This window comes from Hypanus sabinus, chromosome 20 (assembly GCF_030144855.1).
Source record: "Hypanus sabinus isolate sHypSab1 chromosome 20, sHypSab1.hap1, whole genome shotgun sequence".
NCBI classification, from domain to species: Eukaryota; Metazoa; Chordata; class Chondrichthyes; order Myliobatiformes; family Dasyatidae; genus Hypanus; species Hypanus sabinus.
The window spans coordinates 20353948-20373314 of record NC_082725.1 but is presented as its reverse complement, the minus strand read 5'-3'; the positions used below and the strand labels follow the sequence as shown (position 1 = coordinate 20373314).

The window sequence follows — 19367 nt, the reverse complement described above, 5'->3', positions numbered from 1 at the left end:
GAAACAAATTGTTTGTTGATTGTTCTGGAACTCATATTTTGATAATCTCACTTGCTGTTGAAACCCTTATCCACATTTTTGCTATTTTGGAGTTAACTGTTCCAACTTCCAGCGTTCTACAGTGCATAAATAATCAATCAAAACACTTCCACTTGTGTTCTAAATTTCATGAAGTTTACCCATGACCTATATGCTTGCTGGGCTTCAATGGAACCCAGTTAATAAACATTTCAAAAATTCCCCTCTTTTTTAAAGCCTCAGTGATCTTTGTCCTCCATTTCTCTGAATCCTTCTGCAGCCCTAAAACTTCTGAGATACCTGCACACCTGTTATTCTGATCCTTTGTCCATCCTTATTCAATTCACATTGGCAGCCTGACCATTAAGTATCAAGGCTTAGGATCTAGAATTCCCTCTCCTAACTACTATGCCTCTCAATCTCTTTCTTCCTCCAAGAACTACTGCTATGCTTGAGAGCACATCTGTGAAGAATCCCAAGGTATTTTTTTAAAAAAGGTGCTGCTACTTAATTAACAGTTTATGTTGAAATATACTTAGTGCTTTTGTAGATCTAATGTCTGGAGTCAAGATGGTGCTATGTGGCTGCCTCTTCGAGCTCATCTGCTGAAACAGCTTAAATTCCTCTCTTTAAAGGTCCTGGTTTCCTTTTCAAGGTGGTTGGGGTTCTATTGAGGTCCTGATCTGCAAGTGGCACTCAAATTTTTTTAAGATGGATGAATTCCTGTTCCTGGAGCTTGTAGGCCATTTTCAGATGTTCTCCAGGAGCAGCTTGAAAGATGGCGATTCTGGAGTGCAGTCCCACGGACGACCAATTCCGGGTTGGTGTTACCAACTGAGCCGCTTCGGGAGATGGAACATCAGGATTTTGCTGCAGCAGATCTATGGATGGAGGTCTCTGTAGCTCAGAAGCCACACACTCACTCTCTCTCTCTCGATGCGGAGAGAGTTTGCTGCCAATTCTCTAGTCAGGAATCTCAGAATAGAAAGTGACGGGGCAGACAGTAACACCATAACAGAAACGGTTAGTCTCCCGTTTCGCTGTGAAAAATGGGTGATTATCTCTCTGTCCCTTTTTAGTGAGCGAGAGGAAGCCTTGAACTGTTGGGTAAACAATAGTTTCTGTCGTGGTCTCTCTGAGTACCTTGCTGTTACTTGGTGGATGGTGGTCACCGGGGCTTTTTGTTGAAACGGGCAGGGAGAAGTTGATTCTTTGATGCTTACTGCAGCTTACGCAGGGGAGGGCAGAGAGGGAGCTTTGGCATTCTAATATTTTTCTGTTACTATTTTGGAGTTCTTCTGTTTTTCGCGGATGTCTGCGAAGACATGCATTTCAGGTTGTACACAGTATACATTCCCTGCTAATAACTTGAACTAACATCTCATACAGTAATAATCGTTTTGTGATATATTTGGCCTAACTGTGGAACTTCTATACAAAATTCAATGCAAAGCCAACTTTAATTTTACAGTTATTCTTTGTCGGTTAAACCATACTGGTCAGAACAGTAGCCACATTCTCAAATCAGTCGGCAGAACCTGCAAAACACCAACAGCTTTTGCAAGACTCCTCACTTTCACTACAAAATGCACTAAGCCAATCAAAACAATAAATGATTAAAGCAAAAGTGAATAATTCAATTAAAACAGTAGCACACAACATTGCACCACTAACACATATGAGCAACCACTGGCAAAGTACAGACCATCCTTCTTACTGAGGCATAACATTACAGTGTAGTCAGTCATACAGTGTGATGGCTTTGCTTACTGTGTATAATGCTAGAGAAGGACATTCAGTCAATTATTGTAAATATAATGATTACAACTCCAACCATGAATAAGAACATTGAAGGTCAAACAGAAGAAGATTCAAGAATGAAAACTCACTCACTGTAATCTCAGCAGTTTATTATCTGTCATTGAAGTCAAAGACGAAATTGCTCACACCTTTAGAAAAAATCATACATCTTTGATAACAGAAATACAATAATGATCATCTCTCATCTATTGTCCCTAATGTTGGGTTACGTTTTCATCAACGTTACAAAGATGTGTTCCTCAATGATGTACTGGGGGAAAAGACCTCCGGGAATGTCTAAACTAAACCAGACAGTTTGACCTGGTGATTACTCAGCAAGCATCCATCGTAAGGATGCTTGTCATAGACCTTTCATCTCCAGGATGAAAGAAACTCAATAGGGCTGAGGAATGGTGAGTATGGAGGAGGATACCTTGTCCCATATGATGAAATCATATAGGCCATTGATCCTGGCAGTCTGTTTCTCCTTGGACACTAAGCATTGTCTGTAAAGACCATCAAGGAATATGTTAAGGTGTGGGGTGTTATATGGCCCAATCATTGGGATGCATGCCAGAACACATGTTTGATGTGGTTGCATGCATAGTTATACATTGAATCACTCTGCATGGTACCTGAACCTTTGCCCTACAACATTTGTCTATCATCTCCTTGTCTTCAAAATATTGAAGCCAGCACTGGATTCCAATTCCATTGTCCTCTGTAATCACAATGAAGTGCACTATTTGTAGAGGGAAAACCATGCTGTTTTACTGTATAGTTGGAGCTCAAACTTATGTAACATATAGGTGTAAATTTGCTATGTAGCGTCTTACTGATCTCATTCTCGAATGTCTGATTAATTGATGCCACACATGAACATGACACATTAGGCTGCATCCTCAGACTAACCTCACACATGCACAGACCAAGGTTTAGAAAATGGTCAACAATGGTTGCTTGTACGTCGTTAGAGACCCCCGTTCTTTTCCATCAGCTCTTTCAGCATACATCTGTACTCTTCCCCTTCCTCACTGGCGGGTGTCTATACTCTTCCTCTTGCCTTGTCAGGCTTCTTGATGTCCTCTACTTTTGTTTTTCCTTGTTCAAGTAAAATGACAACTACCAACAATATTTTAAAGTAAGTAAGTATGTGCTGATTGGTGCATCAACTGACATGCAATGATAGCTTAAGAGCTTGCAAAATGGAGCTACTTAGAGATTGATTGATGTCATCTGGGGGCATTTGATTGTATTTTGCCCGACCTGTCACTTACAGTTGATTTTTCTGTCTTCTAATGACTGCTGTGTCAAATGTTTTGCAAAAGGTTCATTAGCAATTGAGACTGGTGTACATGCAATGAGAAATAGTTAACTGTCATGCTGAGGAGGTTGCTGTTTTGCTCAGATGGAGCTTAGAATTGACCACATGCACTGCTGGCTTGATTGGAGGGACCAGACAACTCAGAAAAACTGTAATATTACTTCCCTTTCTAATTTAGCAAACTCAAGCCAAAACCAGATATGAATCAAAAGATTTTTTTGGCAACAAAATAGTATCATCCTGCAGTCATTGTGAAATAATTTAAACATCAATCAAAATACCTGGAATGATGATTTTGTAAAAAATACTTTATTTCATATACTCTTTCTACTGGATACATTCCTCACAACCATTCTCTCTGTTTTAAGTGAAAATCAGATGCATTTATTTAATAAACCTAGAAAAGGTTATGAATTCTGCACTCCATAGCAGGGTTTCAATGAATTAAAATAACTGCTTTTGCATAATTCCTTTTCTTTTCATAATGCCTCCCTGTAAGATGTGCCACAAATCATATCTCTTAAAAGAATGGAATGTCCTGGGTTTGTAGAATGACCATTTCTTATTTCAAGATTACACAAGAAGTGGCTTTGAAATACTTATTTTACTTTGTGTCTTCAATGTATTTTAATTCTTCAATGATATGTTGGTTTAAAATTTACTTCCATCTTTCACGACGAAACAAGACAATTGGCATAAACCCAGATATTGGGAGTAAACCCAGCTCTGGATGAAACAGCCAAGTTAGGATATTAAAGCTCGGCCTGACATCATGACACTTCGAACATCTCAAACATTAGGCAACACTAACTGAGGGCTCAGAGAACTGAAACATCTCGTCATCAAACAGGTCTTCTGGCAGCTCTTCATTTTCATCATCAGCAAAGTAAGTTGGAAATGGTGGATTCTTATTATGTTCCTGAAGGTTAGGCAACCCAGAATCAATGACCTAGTTTAAAACAAAACATATTGTAAAACCAATCTGGTTTTTAATCAGACATAATGGATTAATGCAACAAAAACATACAGTACAATTTCACACTGACCATAAGACTGATTGCTATGGAAAGTTTTTAATCTTGAGAAACTATCACCAATTTTACTAGATTTTCCAAACTTTAAATATCCAACACCTGCTGTGTTCTCATTTTGCATTATGGTACTTGCCTGTATGGGCAAACAGTATAGATGCTGAAGGACTTTTGGAGCCACTACAAGTGCTGATGCAGTCCTAGAATGGAAAATCCCAACTTCTATTTAATAATATTCCAAAAATTTATTCCATTTACAAAATCTCTGCAGTTGATGCAAAATATTTAATTTTACTGATGCTGGCCGTTCCTCCAGCACAATCCTCTTAATGTTCACCATCTGAATCTAAGGCTAGACGATGGAGTAGATCTAGTAAACAACTATTAACAGGTCTGGATGGACACACTTGTCAAGATTTTTTTGTTTTTAGAATGAATGTGTGAAAATTCAGAAATAGGACAATTCTGAAAGCCTTAGGGAACTGTATGTTAAAAACCTATTTCCTATATAAAAAACTATTGTGTCGTAGTTTTTAAACACAATGTGGCATCTTAATCCAGCAACAACATTTGAACATGCTGCCTTTATACTGCTAGCAACATAATGGATTTACAGCATAAAGCACAGGAACAGGCCCTTTGGCTCATGATGTTGTGATGAACTAATTAAACTAGTAACTAAATGTCTACCCAAATTAATCCATTCTGTCTACACAATGTCCATTTCATTCCATTTGCTGCACATCCATATGCCTATCCAAAGGACTCTTGATCACCTCTACTGCATTGCCTGTAGCATCACCCTTTAATAAATTATGCCTTCTGTACCAACCTATCAACCTTTGCAACCACATTCAAGGAGCTATGGTCTTCAGCAACGCTAAAGATCTTGGTATTAACACTCACATTTGGCTGGATTAAACTCCATCTGCCATTTATCCATTTATCTCTGCAAATGGACCACAATCTACGGTATCCTTTGACAATCTTTTGCGCTATACTCAAGGGAGCCAATCTAAGCAATGAAAACTTACTAACCCATCCAACCACAAACAGCAGAGGTTCAGATACAGATTCCTGCAGAACCCTTTGAGTCACAGACTACCAGCCAGAATAGGTCCTCTTAACCACTATCCTGGCTTCTAAGGGCAAGCCAATTCTGAATCAAACTGTCCAAGCATCACATGTAACTTCTGTATGCAAAAATGCAACAGTATTTATGAAGACAGTGAAGAAATGAGAAGTTCATTTTTGCTTTAAACGGTTTTTCCATTATTAAAGACCATTTCCAATCCTTCTACTGTTTTTTATTCTATGACAAGATCATTGCTGAAAGGGACAGATGGGCAATTGATTCTTTGCAACTTAGACCTAAGCTTTCAAACCTAGGAGTTCATTATGCAAATATATTATAACTCTCTCTTTCTTGGGAAATGGTGGTGCATACTTTTACAATTCTGGAAAACCAAATTACTCAGAGCCAAGGAAGTTACGAGGAATCAAGATGCAGAAACAGTCATGGTGAGTTACACCACCAGTGGGTCAACTTTAGGATGAGGTCTACTGCATCAAAGTGAAGAGTGAAGAAAACAAGGCCAACCATTGTGATAATCCTTGCCTCAATTTCTTACCATTGCATGGAAGGGAAACAACAATGTATGGTGGATAAAACACTGCAATGTTTAACACTGATTAAAAAGATATACAGGTCTTCAAAAGCCTATGATTTTAAGTTTATAAAATGCTTATAAAATGATTTTTTCTCTGGGATGTATAAATAGAACACTGCATTGTTACACATAATAATGACAATTGCAGGTTGCAGACTCAGTGACCAAGAGGTGTCTATGCAACTTCTATGTGATTATTTTTTCCATTAATGAACACTACCTTTCCTGCAAAAAATAAAAATTAGGTCTGAATACACAGGGGAAATCAGCAACTCCTCACATAACTGTTAACGTTTTTTAACCTGACACGCACGCACAAGTTTTGGAGTTATTGTCAATATCATTGGCATTTTTCTACAAAATCTTCTCCTGTCAGATGAAGAACAGTGTTGGAATGCTAACTTGTGGTAGTTGCTCAACACTTAAAGCAAGAAATCCATTTAAATAATCTGTGCAAAGTTAGATGTGGTCCATCACTTTCAAAGGAGAAGGCCTGTAAGGGACTTAAACTAAGCATAGACTTAAACTTTTTGTTTTACATAGCACCACTATGCTACCATGGCACGTGAATGTTTCCAAATGTTTTCTAGATGGGCATGTTGTGCCATTCCCCTTACAGATGATGTTATTTACACAGCAGATAGCCCTGCTGCCACTTAAGAGTCTTGCTTTGCTTTACTGAAGCTGACTTCTGGCAGCAAATCTCTGCCAGGAGAACTGCAGCAGGGTGACTTCTATTCTGTAGGTAAGAAGCGAACAAACACAGGCAAGAAAGAACACAGTTGACTCACTGCTGACTGCAAAGTCATGCAGGCAGGAGGTCATTTTTTAAAAATGACTAGTTGTAAACAGAATCAGTCAAAAGATACCTCCAGTAGTAACAGTAGCACAAATACAGCTGGATATTGCCGTTACAAAAATATTGCAAGCTTCCAATGCAACAAGTTCATTTGTATTTTTATATGTATAATGATTAATATATGAAATATCTTGCTTCTTAAATATAAACAGATGGCTCAAATTATTCTGCACCAGAGAACAATATTTTTCTGTCTCTGAATGAATTATTTATTTTGCATATTTTTCATTTAACTGTGATAGCTCTCTGCAACATTCTGCAATGATATAATTAATTTCATCCAAAGATTTCAGACATCCATCCAATAAAACAGTGTTAATGTTAAGAGTGGACCTATTACTTGGCCAAGAGTCCTCAAGAAACCTGGACCTGAGAATTGTGCAGCATTACCACCAATCTATCACAAATTACTTCTCGTTTCGTAGATGAAAATATAAATCCTTTATTTTTGTTGATGCTTATAGACCCTCCTAATCCATGTGACAAAAGGCAAGGTCAACGACACTACCAGTGTAATACGTGATGGGACACTCACAAACAATAAACTGTTCTATACTCACCACTAGAACTCATTCTCATATTTAACACAGGTTATTTCAAAGCATCATTCTTCCAATGACTGAATAACAGTAATTATAAATGAGAAAACAGTGAAAGGATAAAATATGGTGTCCACTAGAGGGAAAATCATAATACATTGGAAGCTACACCCTAAACTCAGCAATCTCAAATACACAAAGCCCAGTGGCTTTCACTGGGTTTCAACAGAAATACATTCTACAAGATAGAAACTAACTGATTCTGCAGTGTTAAAATCAGCTACGGTGGATTGGTTTATTGATTTAATCTGACACATAGATAGCTTATGCAATTATTGATCTATAAGTGACCTGATTACACAAATTAAGACAGAAATTCTTAGCTTCTGGGCTCTTGGGTATATGGCTTCCATAGATTAGGAGAAATCAATCTTAGCAGATTTATATTTAAATAAAGATTTTTGCAACACCCAAAAGACATTAGATGGTTACTTACAATAATTAATGTATCTTTATTAATCAAGGATAATGGAGAAAAACTTATATAACACCCAAACAGGATAATGTAAATTAGGAAACACCTTAAAGACTTCATATAATTTGTGTGGAAATAGAAAAAAGCATTCTTTCTTTCATATCAATGTACAATATGTAACATGTTCAAGGGTGTAAATATCTTGCAGCTACAATCTTGTTTGAAGATTTTTCCAGTGTCAGCTTGAAATCATGTTTGAAAGGGAACTAATTTTTCTGATTGCTAATCAACTGAGAGATTTCTAACAATGTCAAAGATGCATTCTACAATTCTAACACTTCACTTTCAGTTCCCTGGCCCTGACTACCTCATTTCACAATGGATGTCCAGTTCCTATGAACTTCTACCACCCCCCCCCCCCCACCCACATATCAAGAAGGATTTAAAGCTTTCCGATTTTTTCTCAAAAAAAGAACCAACCAGTTCCTTCCATAGTCTGGCAGAACTGGTCCTCACCCTCAACAATTTTACCTTCGGCTTCTCCCTTTTTTGCCTGAGTCGAGGGTAGCCATGGGCACCTGCATGGGCCCTAGCTATGCCTGCCTCTTCACTGGCTATGTAGAGTAGTCCATCTTCTAAGCCTTCCCCAGTAATGCACCCCAACACTTCCTCTGCTATGGTAACAACTGCATTGGTGCTGTTTCATGCACCCATGCTGAGCTCATCAATTTCATCAACTTCGCCTCTAACTTTCACCCTGCCTTTAAATTCACTTGGTCCATTTCTGACACATCCCTCCCCTTGATCTCTGGAGACAAACTGTTGACTGACATCTTTTATAAATCTACCGATTCCCATGGTTATCTTGACTATAGCTCTTGCCATCCTGTCTTCTGTAATAATGTTATTTCCTTTACTCAGTTCCATCGTCTCTGACGCACTTGTTCCCAGGAAGTGGCATTCCTTTCCAGGAAATTCTCTTTCAAAGAACAGGGTTTCCCTTGCTCCACCATTGATGCTGCAATCACCCACATCTCCTCATTTTCCGAACATATGTTTGTCCTCCTGTCTTTATCTACCACCCATGAGCCTCCACATCCAACACATCATCGTCTGCAACTTACAGCATCTCCAAAGGGATCCTACCACCAAACATATCTTTATTTCCACTCGCCACCTCCACTTTCCGCAGGGATCGCTTCCTCCATGATTCCCTTATGCACTCGTCCCTCCCGGCACTTACCCCTGCAAGCCACCAAAGTGTAACATCTGCCCATTCACCTCCATTCAGGGCCCAAAACAGCCCTTCCAAGTGAGGCAACACTTCACTTATGAATCTGCTGAGGTTGTCTATTATGTCCAGTGCTCCTGATGCAGTCTCCTTTACATTGGTGAGACCTGTCGTAGATGGGACACCATTTTGTTGAGCACCTCCACTCCATCCACCAAAAGCGGAACTCCGATGTCCAAATGCTTTAATTAAGATTTCCGTTATCATTCCATCATGTCGGTCCATAGCCTCTTCTTGTGCATAAGATGAGACCATCCTCAGGGTGAAGGAGCAATGCCCTATATTCCGTCTGGGTACCCTCCAACCTGATGGAATGAATATTGATTTCTCCTTTTCGGTAAAAAGAATCCTTCCCTTCCCTTCTTTTTCTATTCCCCACTCTGATCGCTTACCTCTTCTCATCTGCCTATCACTTCCTGCTGGGTCCCTCCTTCCCTTTCTCATACGATTCACTTTCCTCTCCTATTAGGTTCCTTCCTCTCCAAGCCATCCATCTTTTCTACTCACCTGGCATCACCCATCACCTTCTAGCTATCTCCACCCCTCCCAGCTTTTTATTCTGGCATCTTCCCCGTTCCTTTCCAGTCCTGAAGAAAGGTCTTGACCCAAAACCTCGACTGTTTATTTATTTCCATAGATGCTGCCTGACCTGCTGAGTTCTTCCAGCATTTTGGCCATACCCCACCCTGTTTCTCCTATTCAAGTATCTGTCCAAATGGCTTTTAAGTGTTGTAGTTATATCTGTGATACCACCTGCTCTGGCTGCCCATTTCAGATAACCTGCAAAATGCGTGTGAAAAACTTACCATGCAATTCTTTAAGTTTCTCCCCTCAAACACGAGGAAATCTGCAGATGCTGGAAATTCAAACAACACACACAAAATGCTGGTGGAACACAGCAGGCCAGGCAGCATCTATAAGGAGAAGCACTGTCGACGTTTCGGGCCAAGACCCTACGTCAGGACTCTCCCCTCAAACTTGTTTGCTGTAGTTCTAAAGTCCCCTGCCCTGGGGAAAAATACTCAGATTATCTATGTTAGCTATGCCCCTCATAATTTTATAAACCTCTGTAGGGTCGTCCAACAGTCTCTTACATTTCACTAAACTGAGCCGATCCAACCTCTCCTGATAATTACAGCTCTCCATTCCAGGCAGCATTCTGGAGAGTCTCTTCAGCATGAAAGCAGACATACGAAATACCTTCTTCACTATCCCTTTAACCTGTATCATCATTTTCTAGGAACTATGGATTTGTGCCCCAAGGTCTCTCTTTACATCAATGCTCTTGAGGAGTTGCTTTTTCCTCTATGTTCCACCAGAATTTGACTTTCCAAAATGCATTACTTTATTTCTTACATTTCACATCACTTCACATTTAACTAGATTAAATACTATTTGCCACCGCTCATCCAACTTCTAGCTGATTATACATCCTACAGTATCTTAGACAACTTTCTTTCCTACCCACGACTCCAATTTTGTGTCACCTGCAAAGTAACTAACAAGAACACCAACATTCTCACTCATTTATATTTATTACAAACAGCAAAGATCCCTGGATACAGACTTCCAAAAAAGTCAGAAAAACACCCACACTCTGTGTGTTCTACCACCAAGACAATTTTGCATTCAGTTTGCCAATATTTCTCAGAGTTGCTTGTGCTTTAACCTTCTAAATCGGCTCACCACAAGGGACCTTGTTAAAGGCCGTACTGAAGTTCACATCTACGAAACTGCCTTCATCAATTTCTTAACTAACTCCTCAAGAACCTTAATCAGATTTGTGACATGATCTCCCCTATACAAAACCATGCTGACTCATCCTTACCCCTGGCTAACCAAGTGAACAGAAATAATTATTAAAGTAGATTTATCCTTTCTGCCCTTGGAAGCAACACTGGCTATCCTCCAATCTTTCAGTGCCTGTCCTGTAGCAAATAAAGATTCAAAAATCTCCGTATGAGTCTCACGAATCTCACCCATTGCATCCTGTGATAGATCCCACACTGGGGATTTATCCACTGCAACGTGCATTCAATACATCTAATGATTCCTCCTTCCTCATACATACTTATCAGCTCTCCACTCCCTTAACTCTCCACCCTCCACATCATTCTTGAGTACTAATGTTAAGTACAGTCGGCCCTCCATATCCGCAGGGGTTTGGTTCTGGGACGCCCCGCAGACACCAAATTCCGTGGATGCTCAAGTCCTGTATATAAAATGGCGAAGTATTTGCATATAATCTAAGCACATTCTCCTGTATACTTTAAATCAGGGCTGTCAAACTCATTTTAGGTCACGGGCCGGATTGGGCAAAATGCAGCTTCATGCGGGCCGGATCAGTCGGGCGCGTGCGAACGCAGCTTTCATTGCCTCCATTTTTTCAGCCTGTTCTCATGTGTCTCAGTCTCTGCTATAACTACAAAGTGTTTCACTTCACAAATTCCGTTTCTTATGAAGAAGACTGCTGAACAAGCATTATTTTTATGATTGGTATTAACTTACAATCATAGGCTTCATATCGCCGGGTCATTAATAATTAAAATAATAGATCTATCTAAAATGATCTTGCGGGCCGGATATAATTGTACGCCGGGCCGGATATGGCCCGCGGGCCTTGAGTTTGACACCTATGCTATAAATCATCACTAGATTACTTATAATACCTAATACAATGTAAACGCTATGTAAATAGTTGTTACACTGTATTGTTCAGGGAATAATGACAAGAAAAAATGTCTGTACACATTCAGTACAGACGCAACCATCGTAGCTCTTCAGGGAACGCTGATGCTGCCTTGGCATCAACCGATGCCTATTCTCCCGTGATCTTTAAGTTCTTGAGGCTGTACTGCTTTATCTAGCTAGCCAGCCATCCCTTACTATCCTTAAACTCCTTCCTCTCGCTCAGAACACAAGTAGCAAACGAATGAGATGTGAAGCGAACAATGCTCAAACAACGAGTAATACTTTTAATCATCTCTAGATTACAGTTCTTTATGCTCCCTCTTAGCCTTTAAGGAATTGCTTTGACCACTTAATTGCTTTTTAAGAGCTGTTTTTTCACAGAAACAAAGCACACAACACAAGTTGCTACCGAAAGAGACGCGAGATGAACAATGCTCAAACGACGAGTGCTGGAGAGAGAACTTCTGTTTTTTTCCCCTATCTGTGGTTGGTTGAATCCGGGGATACAGAGGGCCGACTGCATATATTGAGGACCCCACTCATATGCTTTGGCTCCACAAATAGATATTTCCTTAGCCGCCTTCTTCCTTCTTATATACCTTATAAAAATAAAGTATTCTCCCTAATCCTCCTTGCTAAAGTCATTTATAGTCTTATTGCTTTCCTGATTTCCTTCTTTAGTTCTCTCCTTTATCCCTAATAAACATCAAGAGATCTTTTTGATACCAAAAAGATATCAGTGCAAGCAGAAGGCATGGGGGCCAGTGAGTCAAAAAGCCTGCATTCAGAGTCCCGTCATTGGCTACAGTGGGGTTGAAATCAAAGATCAACCAGAGTCTAGAAGTCCATGCCTGATGGCCGAGGCCTGGGGACTGGAGGCCCGGAGGCTTGTAATGGGGTTGGAGAACTGTTTGTCTGTGTGAGGGCATAAAGGGACCCATTTTATTGTTGTTTTGTTGCTTGTTGTGTTCCAGTTTGTTGTGCTGTTCCACTGAGCATTCTGGGCAATGCTATGTTGGTGTTCGAATGTGTGACACAGGCAGGCTGTCCCCAGCACATCCTTATGATGCTTTTCACTGTATGTTTTGAGTTACATAGAATAAATGTATCTGAATTTCCTATATCTGACTTGCACTTCCTCCTTTTCCCTGATCAAACCGACGATATCCCTCTTCAGTTTTCATCACCCACTGCAACATTCACCACGCATTTTGATTAAGATCCAACAAGATGCCAAGAATTATTCTGAAAGACTACACTGATGCAAAAACATTCAAATCAACCTTTAAGTAGCCTCAGTGCAAACTATTAATACAATTTCTTTGTCTGTAATACAATAGAAAGTTGTTCTAAGTGCTGAACTGTCCGTAGCAGAAAAGCCCAACATAAACCATCAGCAAAGAACCAGAATATTAGGGGATAAATTGAGCACATCAAACTTATTGGCACTAGCAATCATCACCACACCTTCAATCAATAAACAGTTGATTTTCTCCATTTTTTTAAAACAGAAATACAAATGATAGCTTCTGGAATGCAGCTAGGATCTCTGAAAAGTGACTTCTCTGGTTCACAGATTTAAATGGCAAACAAAACCCTGAATCCAAACCCATCATCAATAAAGCTAAAAACATTTTCTGGATAAATGGCATAGAGTTAAAACACTTTTTAATTTCATGCCAAGGTATCATATCCAGACATAATGTGATCACAGGCCTTACCAGAAAAAAAATATCATTTAATTTGTTTTGCTTCCAACAAATATTGTCTGCCTTGCTAAGTGTTTTCAGTATTTTCTGCTTCTGTTGCACAACTTCCAGCATCTGAAATTTCTTTGATTTTGTTTACTTTTAAAATTGTAAATACTTCCCATATCTCCTGATTTACTTTGTAGTGAGATCAGACATTGGTAATGAAGCAAACCAGCACAGCCTCTGGTAGTCTCAGAAATAAAGCTTCTGAAGATCAAAATATCGAACCCAACAAATTGCTCTGGATGTATCAGCAATAAAAGTTGTTTTCCTGTACTCACTGAGACATGAACTACCTGAAAAGCAGATGCTTCAAGCCATTGAAGAAGCATTAATGCTGCCTCCTCAAAATTCTCCAGATATGCTGGCAGGTTAAGCGAACCAACACCATGGTCCTTTCCAAAGCAAAGATCTCCAGCACTGAAGCTCTATGCTCTGCTCCAACGAACAAGCTACATTATTCAGATGTTCAACATCAGACGCTCAAAAAACCTTTTTAATCAGAGCTCGGTGTTGTAGAGTCATCCTGGCCCTTCAGTCCAAATGGCCCAAGATTCCCATTTAAGCTAGACCAATTTGCCCACGTTTGATCCATACTCTTTTAACCAGGCGTTGCCAACTTAGGGGTCCAAGGACCCTTTGCTTAATGGTATTGGTCCACTGCAGAAAAAAAAGGTTGGGAATCCCTGCTCTAGAACTTTTCAATCCATATACCTGTAAAAGGACTTTTTAGATGTTGTTAATGTACCGGCCTCAACCACTTCTTCTGGCAGCTCATTCCGTATACTGACCGCGGTCCGGGTGGAAAAAGTTGCCCCTCAGAATTTTATTAAATCTCACTCTTTTCAGCCTAAACCTATACTCCCTAGTTTCTGATTCTCCAATCCTGGGAAAAAGACGGCACATTTATCCTATCTATGCCCCTCATAATTTTATATACATCTATGTGTGGGGTGTCAATGGAGGGGTAGACCTCTGATGAAGAGGTTTGTCATGTCAATTCTGGGGCAGCTCACTCACCTTCGGTCTCCTCTGGACACTCAGCCCTCACCTGTGGCTCCAAGCAGCTGTTTACATGCAACAGTGGCCACATTCCGGCACACCGCTTCAACAGGCGGGCTAAACCAGATGAGGGTAGCCAGCGGCCCCATACTCTGGTGAGTTGGGGACATCTCAGTCCCAGCATATGAAGGAACATACTCTGGTGAGTTGGGGACATGTCAGTCCCAGCATATGAAGGAACATACTCTGGTGAGTTGGGGACATGTCTGTCCTAGCATATGAAGGAAGCGCCAACTGCCTGGGTGGATGAGATCTACAGTGAGATGCAACGGCCAGGAAGGCAGCATTGCAACACTCCACAGAGAGATAAATGCATGAAAAGGCACAGAAAATGTCATGGTCATTCACTGCAACCGAGGAAGACCCCAGTTTGTGATGCTTGTTCGTACCACTGGACTTAGACTTCTGAGGTCAAGCGAGTGGAACTGCCCCAGTGCAATGGATTTTCCACTTTAAAAACTCTCCCGAACAAGTTTTCTGTTGTTGTCAGAAATGACAGACAACTACTACAAGATCACTGATTATTCTCCAATGAAAAAAGTGCTAACCTGCTCAATTCAGCCTCTGAATCCCGACAACATCCTTGTGAACATCCTTTGCACAGTCTTATGGCAGCTTTCCTAACAGCAAGGTGACTAAAACAGAAGACAGTATTCCAGATGCAGCCTCACCAACAGCTTATACAATCGTGGCATGTTATTACCCAGATGAACAGATGGAATAATTCAAGGCACCACTGAAGACGTACACCATTTCTATCTCGATTCCTCAAAATACAGAAGGAATATTAAGGATACTGTTGAGAATAATTTTGAGTCTTTTTTCTCCAGAAACACACAGATGCTTAGCATAAACAGTGAAACAACTATACCACCTCCTATGTTAACAGTTTGTAATATTGATAATGAAATAATTCAATAATAGATTTGGCTGGATCTTGCATTTAATTTTAAATTCTCTGCTTATTTGAACTGGCCTTGCTTTTAAAACAATAAAAGTGATAATTGCAAAGCCAAATGTATGTCCTGAAATACCAGCTATCAAAACCAAGCAGATTTCCTATCAATTCTTGTTTATGATTCAAAGTTCCTCAATCTATCTTGGGACCAGTAGGAAGAAAACAAAGGCATTCACAAAGTCAATGAAGCTATACACAACAGTGCTGAACAGAGAACACAACATGCTCAGTTCTGCTGAAATAATTAGAAACAAATCTGTCAGAGAAGCTAGCTGGAGATTCTGCCTTGAAGCAAAGCAATGTCTGATACATTTCCGTGATGGATACTTCAAATGGGTCAAAGCATTTCTTGCTATATTTAATTGTTGCATGTACTTCGGTTGAAATGTTTATGAGCAAAGTGATGTACTTAAGTCACTAAAACTAACTTATAAATCAAGCACTTTTATATTGTTTAAGGTTGCTGCCCCATTTAAAAAACCTCTTCAGTAAAATCTTACTAACAAAGCTTTCAAAACTCCTTGCCTATGTAGAACAGGAAATGTGAACAGATACATTTGGAATTTCTATTTGGAAAAAAAGCAGATATCAATCATTTTTAAAATTAAATAATTTACTGCAGAAACTTTGCTTTAAAAAATCTTCCACGCTTCATTAAATCTGCTACTTACTAAAAAAGTTATTAATTTTTATCAGTAATTTGTGGATTTCAGTACATTAACATAGAAAGGCTAGCCTAACTTCAGTAAACCCATCCACCTTAATTATACGCAGGTATTATACTTATAACAAACAGGCATTAATAATGATCTCATCTAAGAAGGTAAAAATCAAGGTTAATAATTTATGATACAAGAACAAAGAAAGGAAATTACCAGGAAATTATAGTCTGATAGGAAATGGATTGTTTAAAAACTCTGCAGATTGACTGTATGAATATTGAATTCTGAGGTCTTACGAGCCAAATGCAAAATAGAAAAATGTAATAAATTCTGACCAACTCAGTTAGAAAGCTCAGAAAAAAAATTGCTGAGTTATTTCGTTGAAGGATCAAGAAAGAAACCGAGGGGCTCCCAAGTGGAATTTAAGACAAAAAATAAAGAGTTCTGCACTGTTATAAAAATCTAACCCAGATCTTAAAAAAGTAATCTGTTATGCTGACCTGGTCAAGATACTACTAAAATGTCTTCCTCTGAACCTATCAGCAAAATGGTCTAGCAATATCATTACAGCTTTTCAGAATATTTTCATCATAAGGACGTTGGCATGAAAGAATTCTTCTCAAGAGCAATCTGAAATAAACAAATTGCTGGCCTTGGTTTTGCAGAATAAACAAAAGCACCACATTACCTTTAGGTAATGAGGTTTAATAGAAAGATATAATCCTTTGAATTTTTATCACACACTTTGTACCAAAATGTAATCTTGCCAGATGCAAATAGATTTCTTTCAAACAATAACAATTCCAAGAATTATTAGGGTTTATTTGTATTTGCACTTCAGATAGAAATCGTTAATTAATTATCCATGGGTATACACCAATTCCTCTTCCAACACATAACAAGACTAATTTTTTACAAACACAATGTCAAAAAAATCTCATTTTGTTGAATCTAAAAGATTCCAAATGATACGTTTCTATTTTTACCCCCACATAGGTGATATATGGAATGTTTCAGAAAAATACTAACACAATAGATCATAAAACTTCAGAAAATATATAATGAATATCCCCTTTGAAAATTAATGGATACAGGGTGAGTGCTTGTTTCTTCTATTTATTTCAACTCAGGCAGCTTCCATTCAGGAAGCCTTTCTGGCTTGCTCTGGTATAATTATTTGATGATTTCTATTCAAAATGCTAAGGCAAGTAAATCCTAAAAGTTATTAGGAACTTTGTTGTTTGAAAAAATCCTGTATGCACATCTGGTAAAATTACTATTTTTAAAATTTATATTACATTAAGATGGATTATTTCAAAATGCTGAGTACCGAGTGGGAAGAAAAGTCAGTGCCAGAGGTTCTCCATTGTAAAGAAAACAGATTTGTCTCACATTAATGTGCCTTTTGATTGGAATTAAAGCAATTAAGGCACTACAGACTCCACCAATGATAATACTTTATTCCTTTCCTCAGAAAGGGCAGAAGAAGAATGAAACAAAACCTCTTGCTGAGTGTCAGGGAAAAGTAGAGGGATGGGGAGGAAAATTGTACAGCTTAGTAGCTATAAACAAGGCACATATAATAGAGATATATCCTTCTCAAGTTGCAAATAGTTGCTTAGTTTGTATGACAAAAATCATCCCTAATTGATGGCCCTGAGGGAAATCTGGAGGGCAAAGTGAGGGTATGAGATGGACCTAGCAGGTAAGGTTAAAAAAAATTCTAAGAGGTTCTATAGCTATATTAAGAGCAAAAGGGTGGCTAGGGAGAGAGTAGCTCCACTCAGAGATCATCAGGGGTAACTATGTCTTAAGCCCCAAGAAATAGGTTGGATTTTAATGAAATTTCTCCTCAGTACTTACTGAGAAAATTGTGGTTGCTCAATAGATAACAGAAACAAATGGAGATGTTTTGGCAGACATTTATTTTACCAGGGAGGAGGTGTTTATAGCCTTATAATGCATTAGGATGGATAAACCCCAAGGGAGTGACTTTGTGGAGGCTAGAGAGGAAAGAGAGGAGACCCTTGCAGAGATATTTGCTTCATCATTAGTCACTGGTGAAGTTCCCAAAGACTGGAAGTCAACTAACGTTGTTCGAGAAGGGTAGCAAATACAACCCAGAGAACTACAGGTCAGTCAGCCCAACATCAGTAGTGGCGAAATTACTCAGGAGTATTCAGAGTCAGGACCTACCAACACTTGGATAGATAAGAGTTTGATTAGCAGGAGTCAGCATGGCATTCTGCACGGAAAGCTGTGTTTGATCAATTGTTCAGTTTTGTTTTGAAGAGGTAACCTAAAAGGTAGTTGAGGATAAGGGCAGTAGATGTGTATTTGAACTTTAGCAAGACTTTTAACAAGGTCTTACATGCTAGGTTGGTCTGGAAGTTTAGGTCCAGGGAGAGCAGGGAAGATGGAAATTGGCTTGTGGGTAGGAAGCAGATGGTGGCGGTGGAAGCTTGCTTTTCAGAATGGAGGCTGGTGACTAGTTGGGACTTGATTATTTGTAATTTATATGAAAGATTTGAGTATGGATGAACAAGGCTTAATCAGTAAGATTGTGGATGATACAAAATTAGGAGGTTGCTGAGAATGAAGGTAGATTACATGCAGATTTTGATAAGTTAGGGAAGTGGACCACATGGAAAATGGATTTCAATATACTGTAGATAAGTGAGGGAAGGTGAATTTTGTAAAGTTAAGCCAGTGTACAACATAATATGGATGGTAGGCCACTAGGGAGTGTAATGAACCAAGGAGTACAGGAGCATAGCTTGCTGAAAGCGGCATCAATGGTAGACCACATGGTGAAAAAAGCATTCAGCATGCTGCCCTTCATCAGTCAGGGCACTAAGTATAGGTGTTGAGACATTGTATAAGTTGCTGAAGTCATTGGTGAGGCCAAATTTGGGGTACCATGTACAGTTTTGGTCACCATGTCATAGCAGAGATATGCTTAAATTGGAAAGAGTACAGAAAAAATATTGAGGATGTTGCCAGCATAGAGGGTCTGAGTTATAAGGCGAGGTTGGCCAAGGAAGGTCTCCATTTCCTTTGGCATAGGAGAATGAGGGGTGACCTTGTAGAAAAGTTTTAAATTATGAGAGGTATAGATAAGGTGAATGGTAACAATCTTTTCCTCAGGATAGGGGAGTCCAAAAATAGGGGTTATAGATTTAGGGTAAGGAGGGAAAGATTTAAAAAGGACCCAAGAGGCAGCTTTATCACACAGA

The 19367-nt window shown here is 39.2% G+C and overlaps 1 protein-coding gene across 1 annotated transcript in view; it reads right to left on the bottom strand.

The window, feature by feature from the left end:
- Nucleotides 1-1907: 1907 nt before the first annotated feature.
- Nucleotides 1908-19367, bottom strand: part of mrpl3 (mitochondrial ribosomal protein L3) — a 62923-nt gene continuing 45463 nt past the window's right edge. The window contains exon 10 of the mRNA XM_059945200.1: nt 1908-4091. Within this exon, the coding sequence (XP_059801183.1) occupies nt 3939-4091 (153 nt within the window). The 3' untranslated portion in view covers nt 1908-3938. The remainder of the gene's footprint in view (nt 4092-19367) is intronic.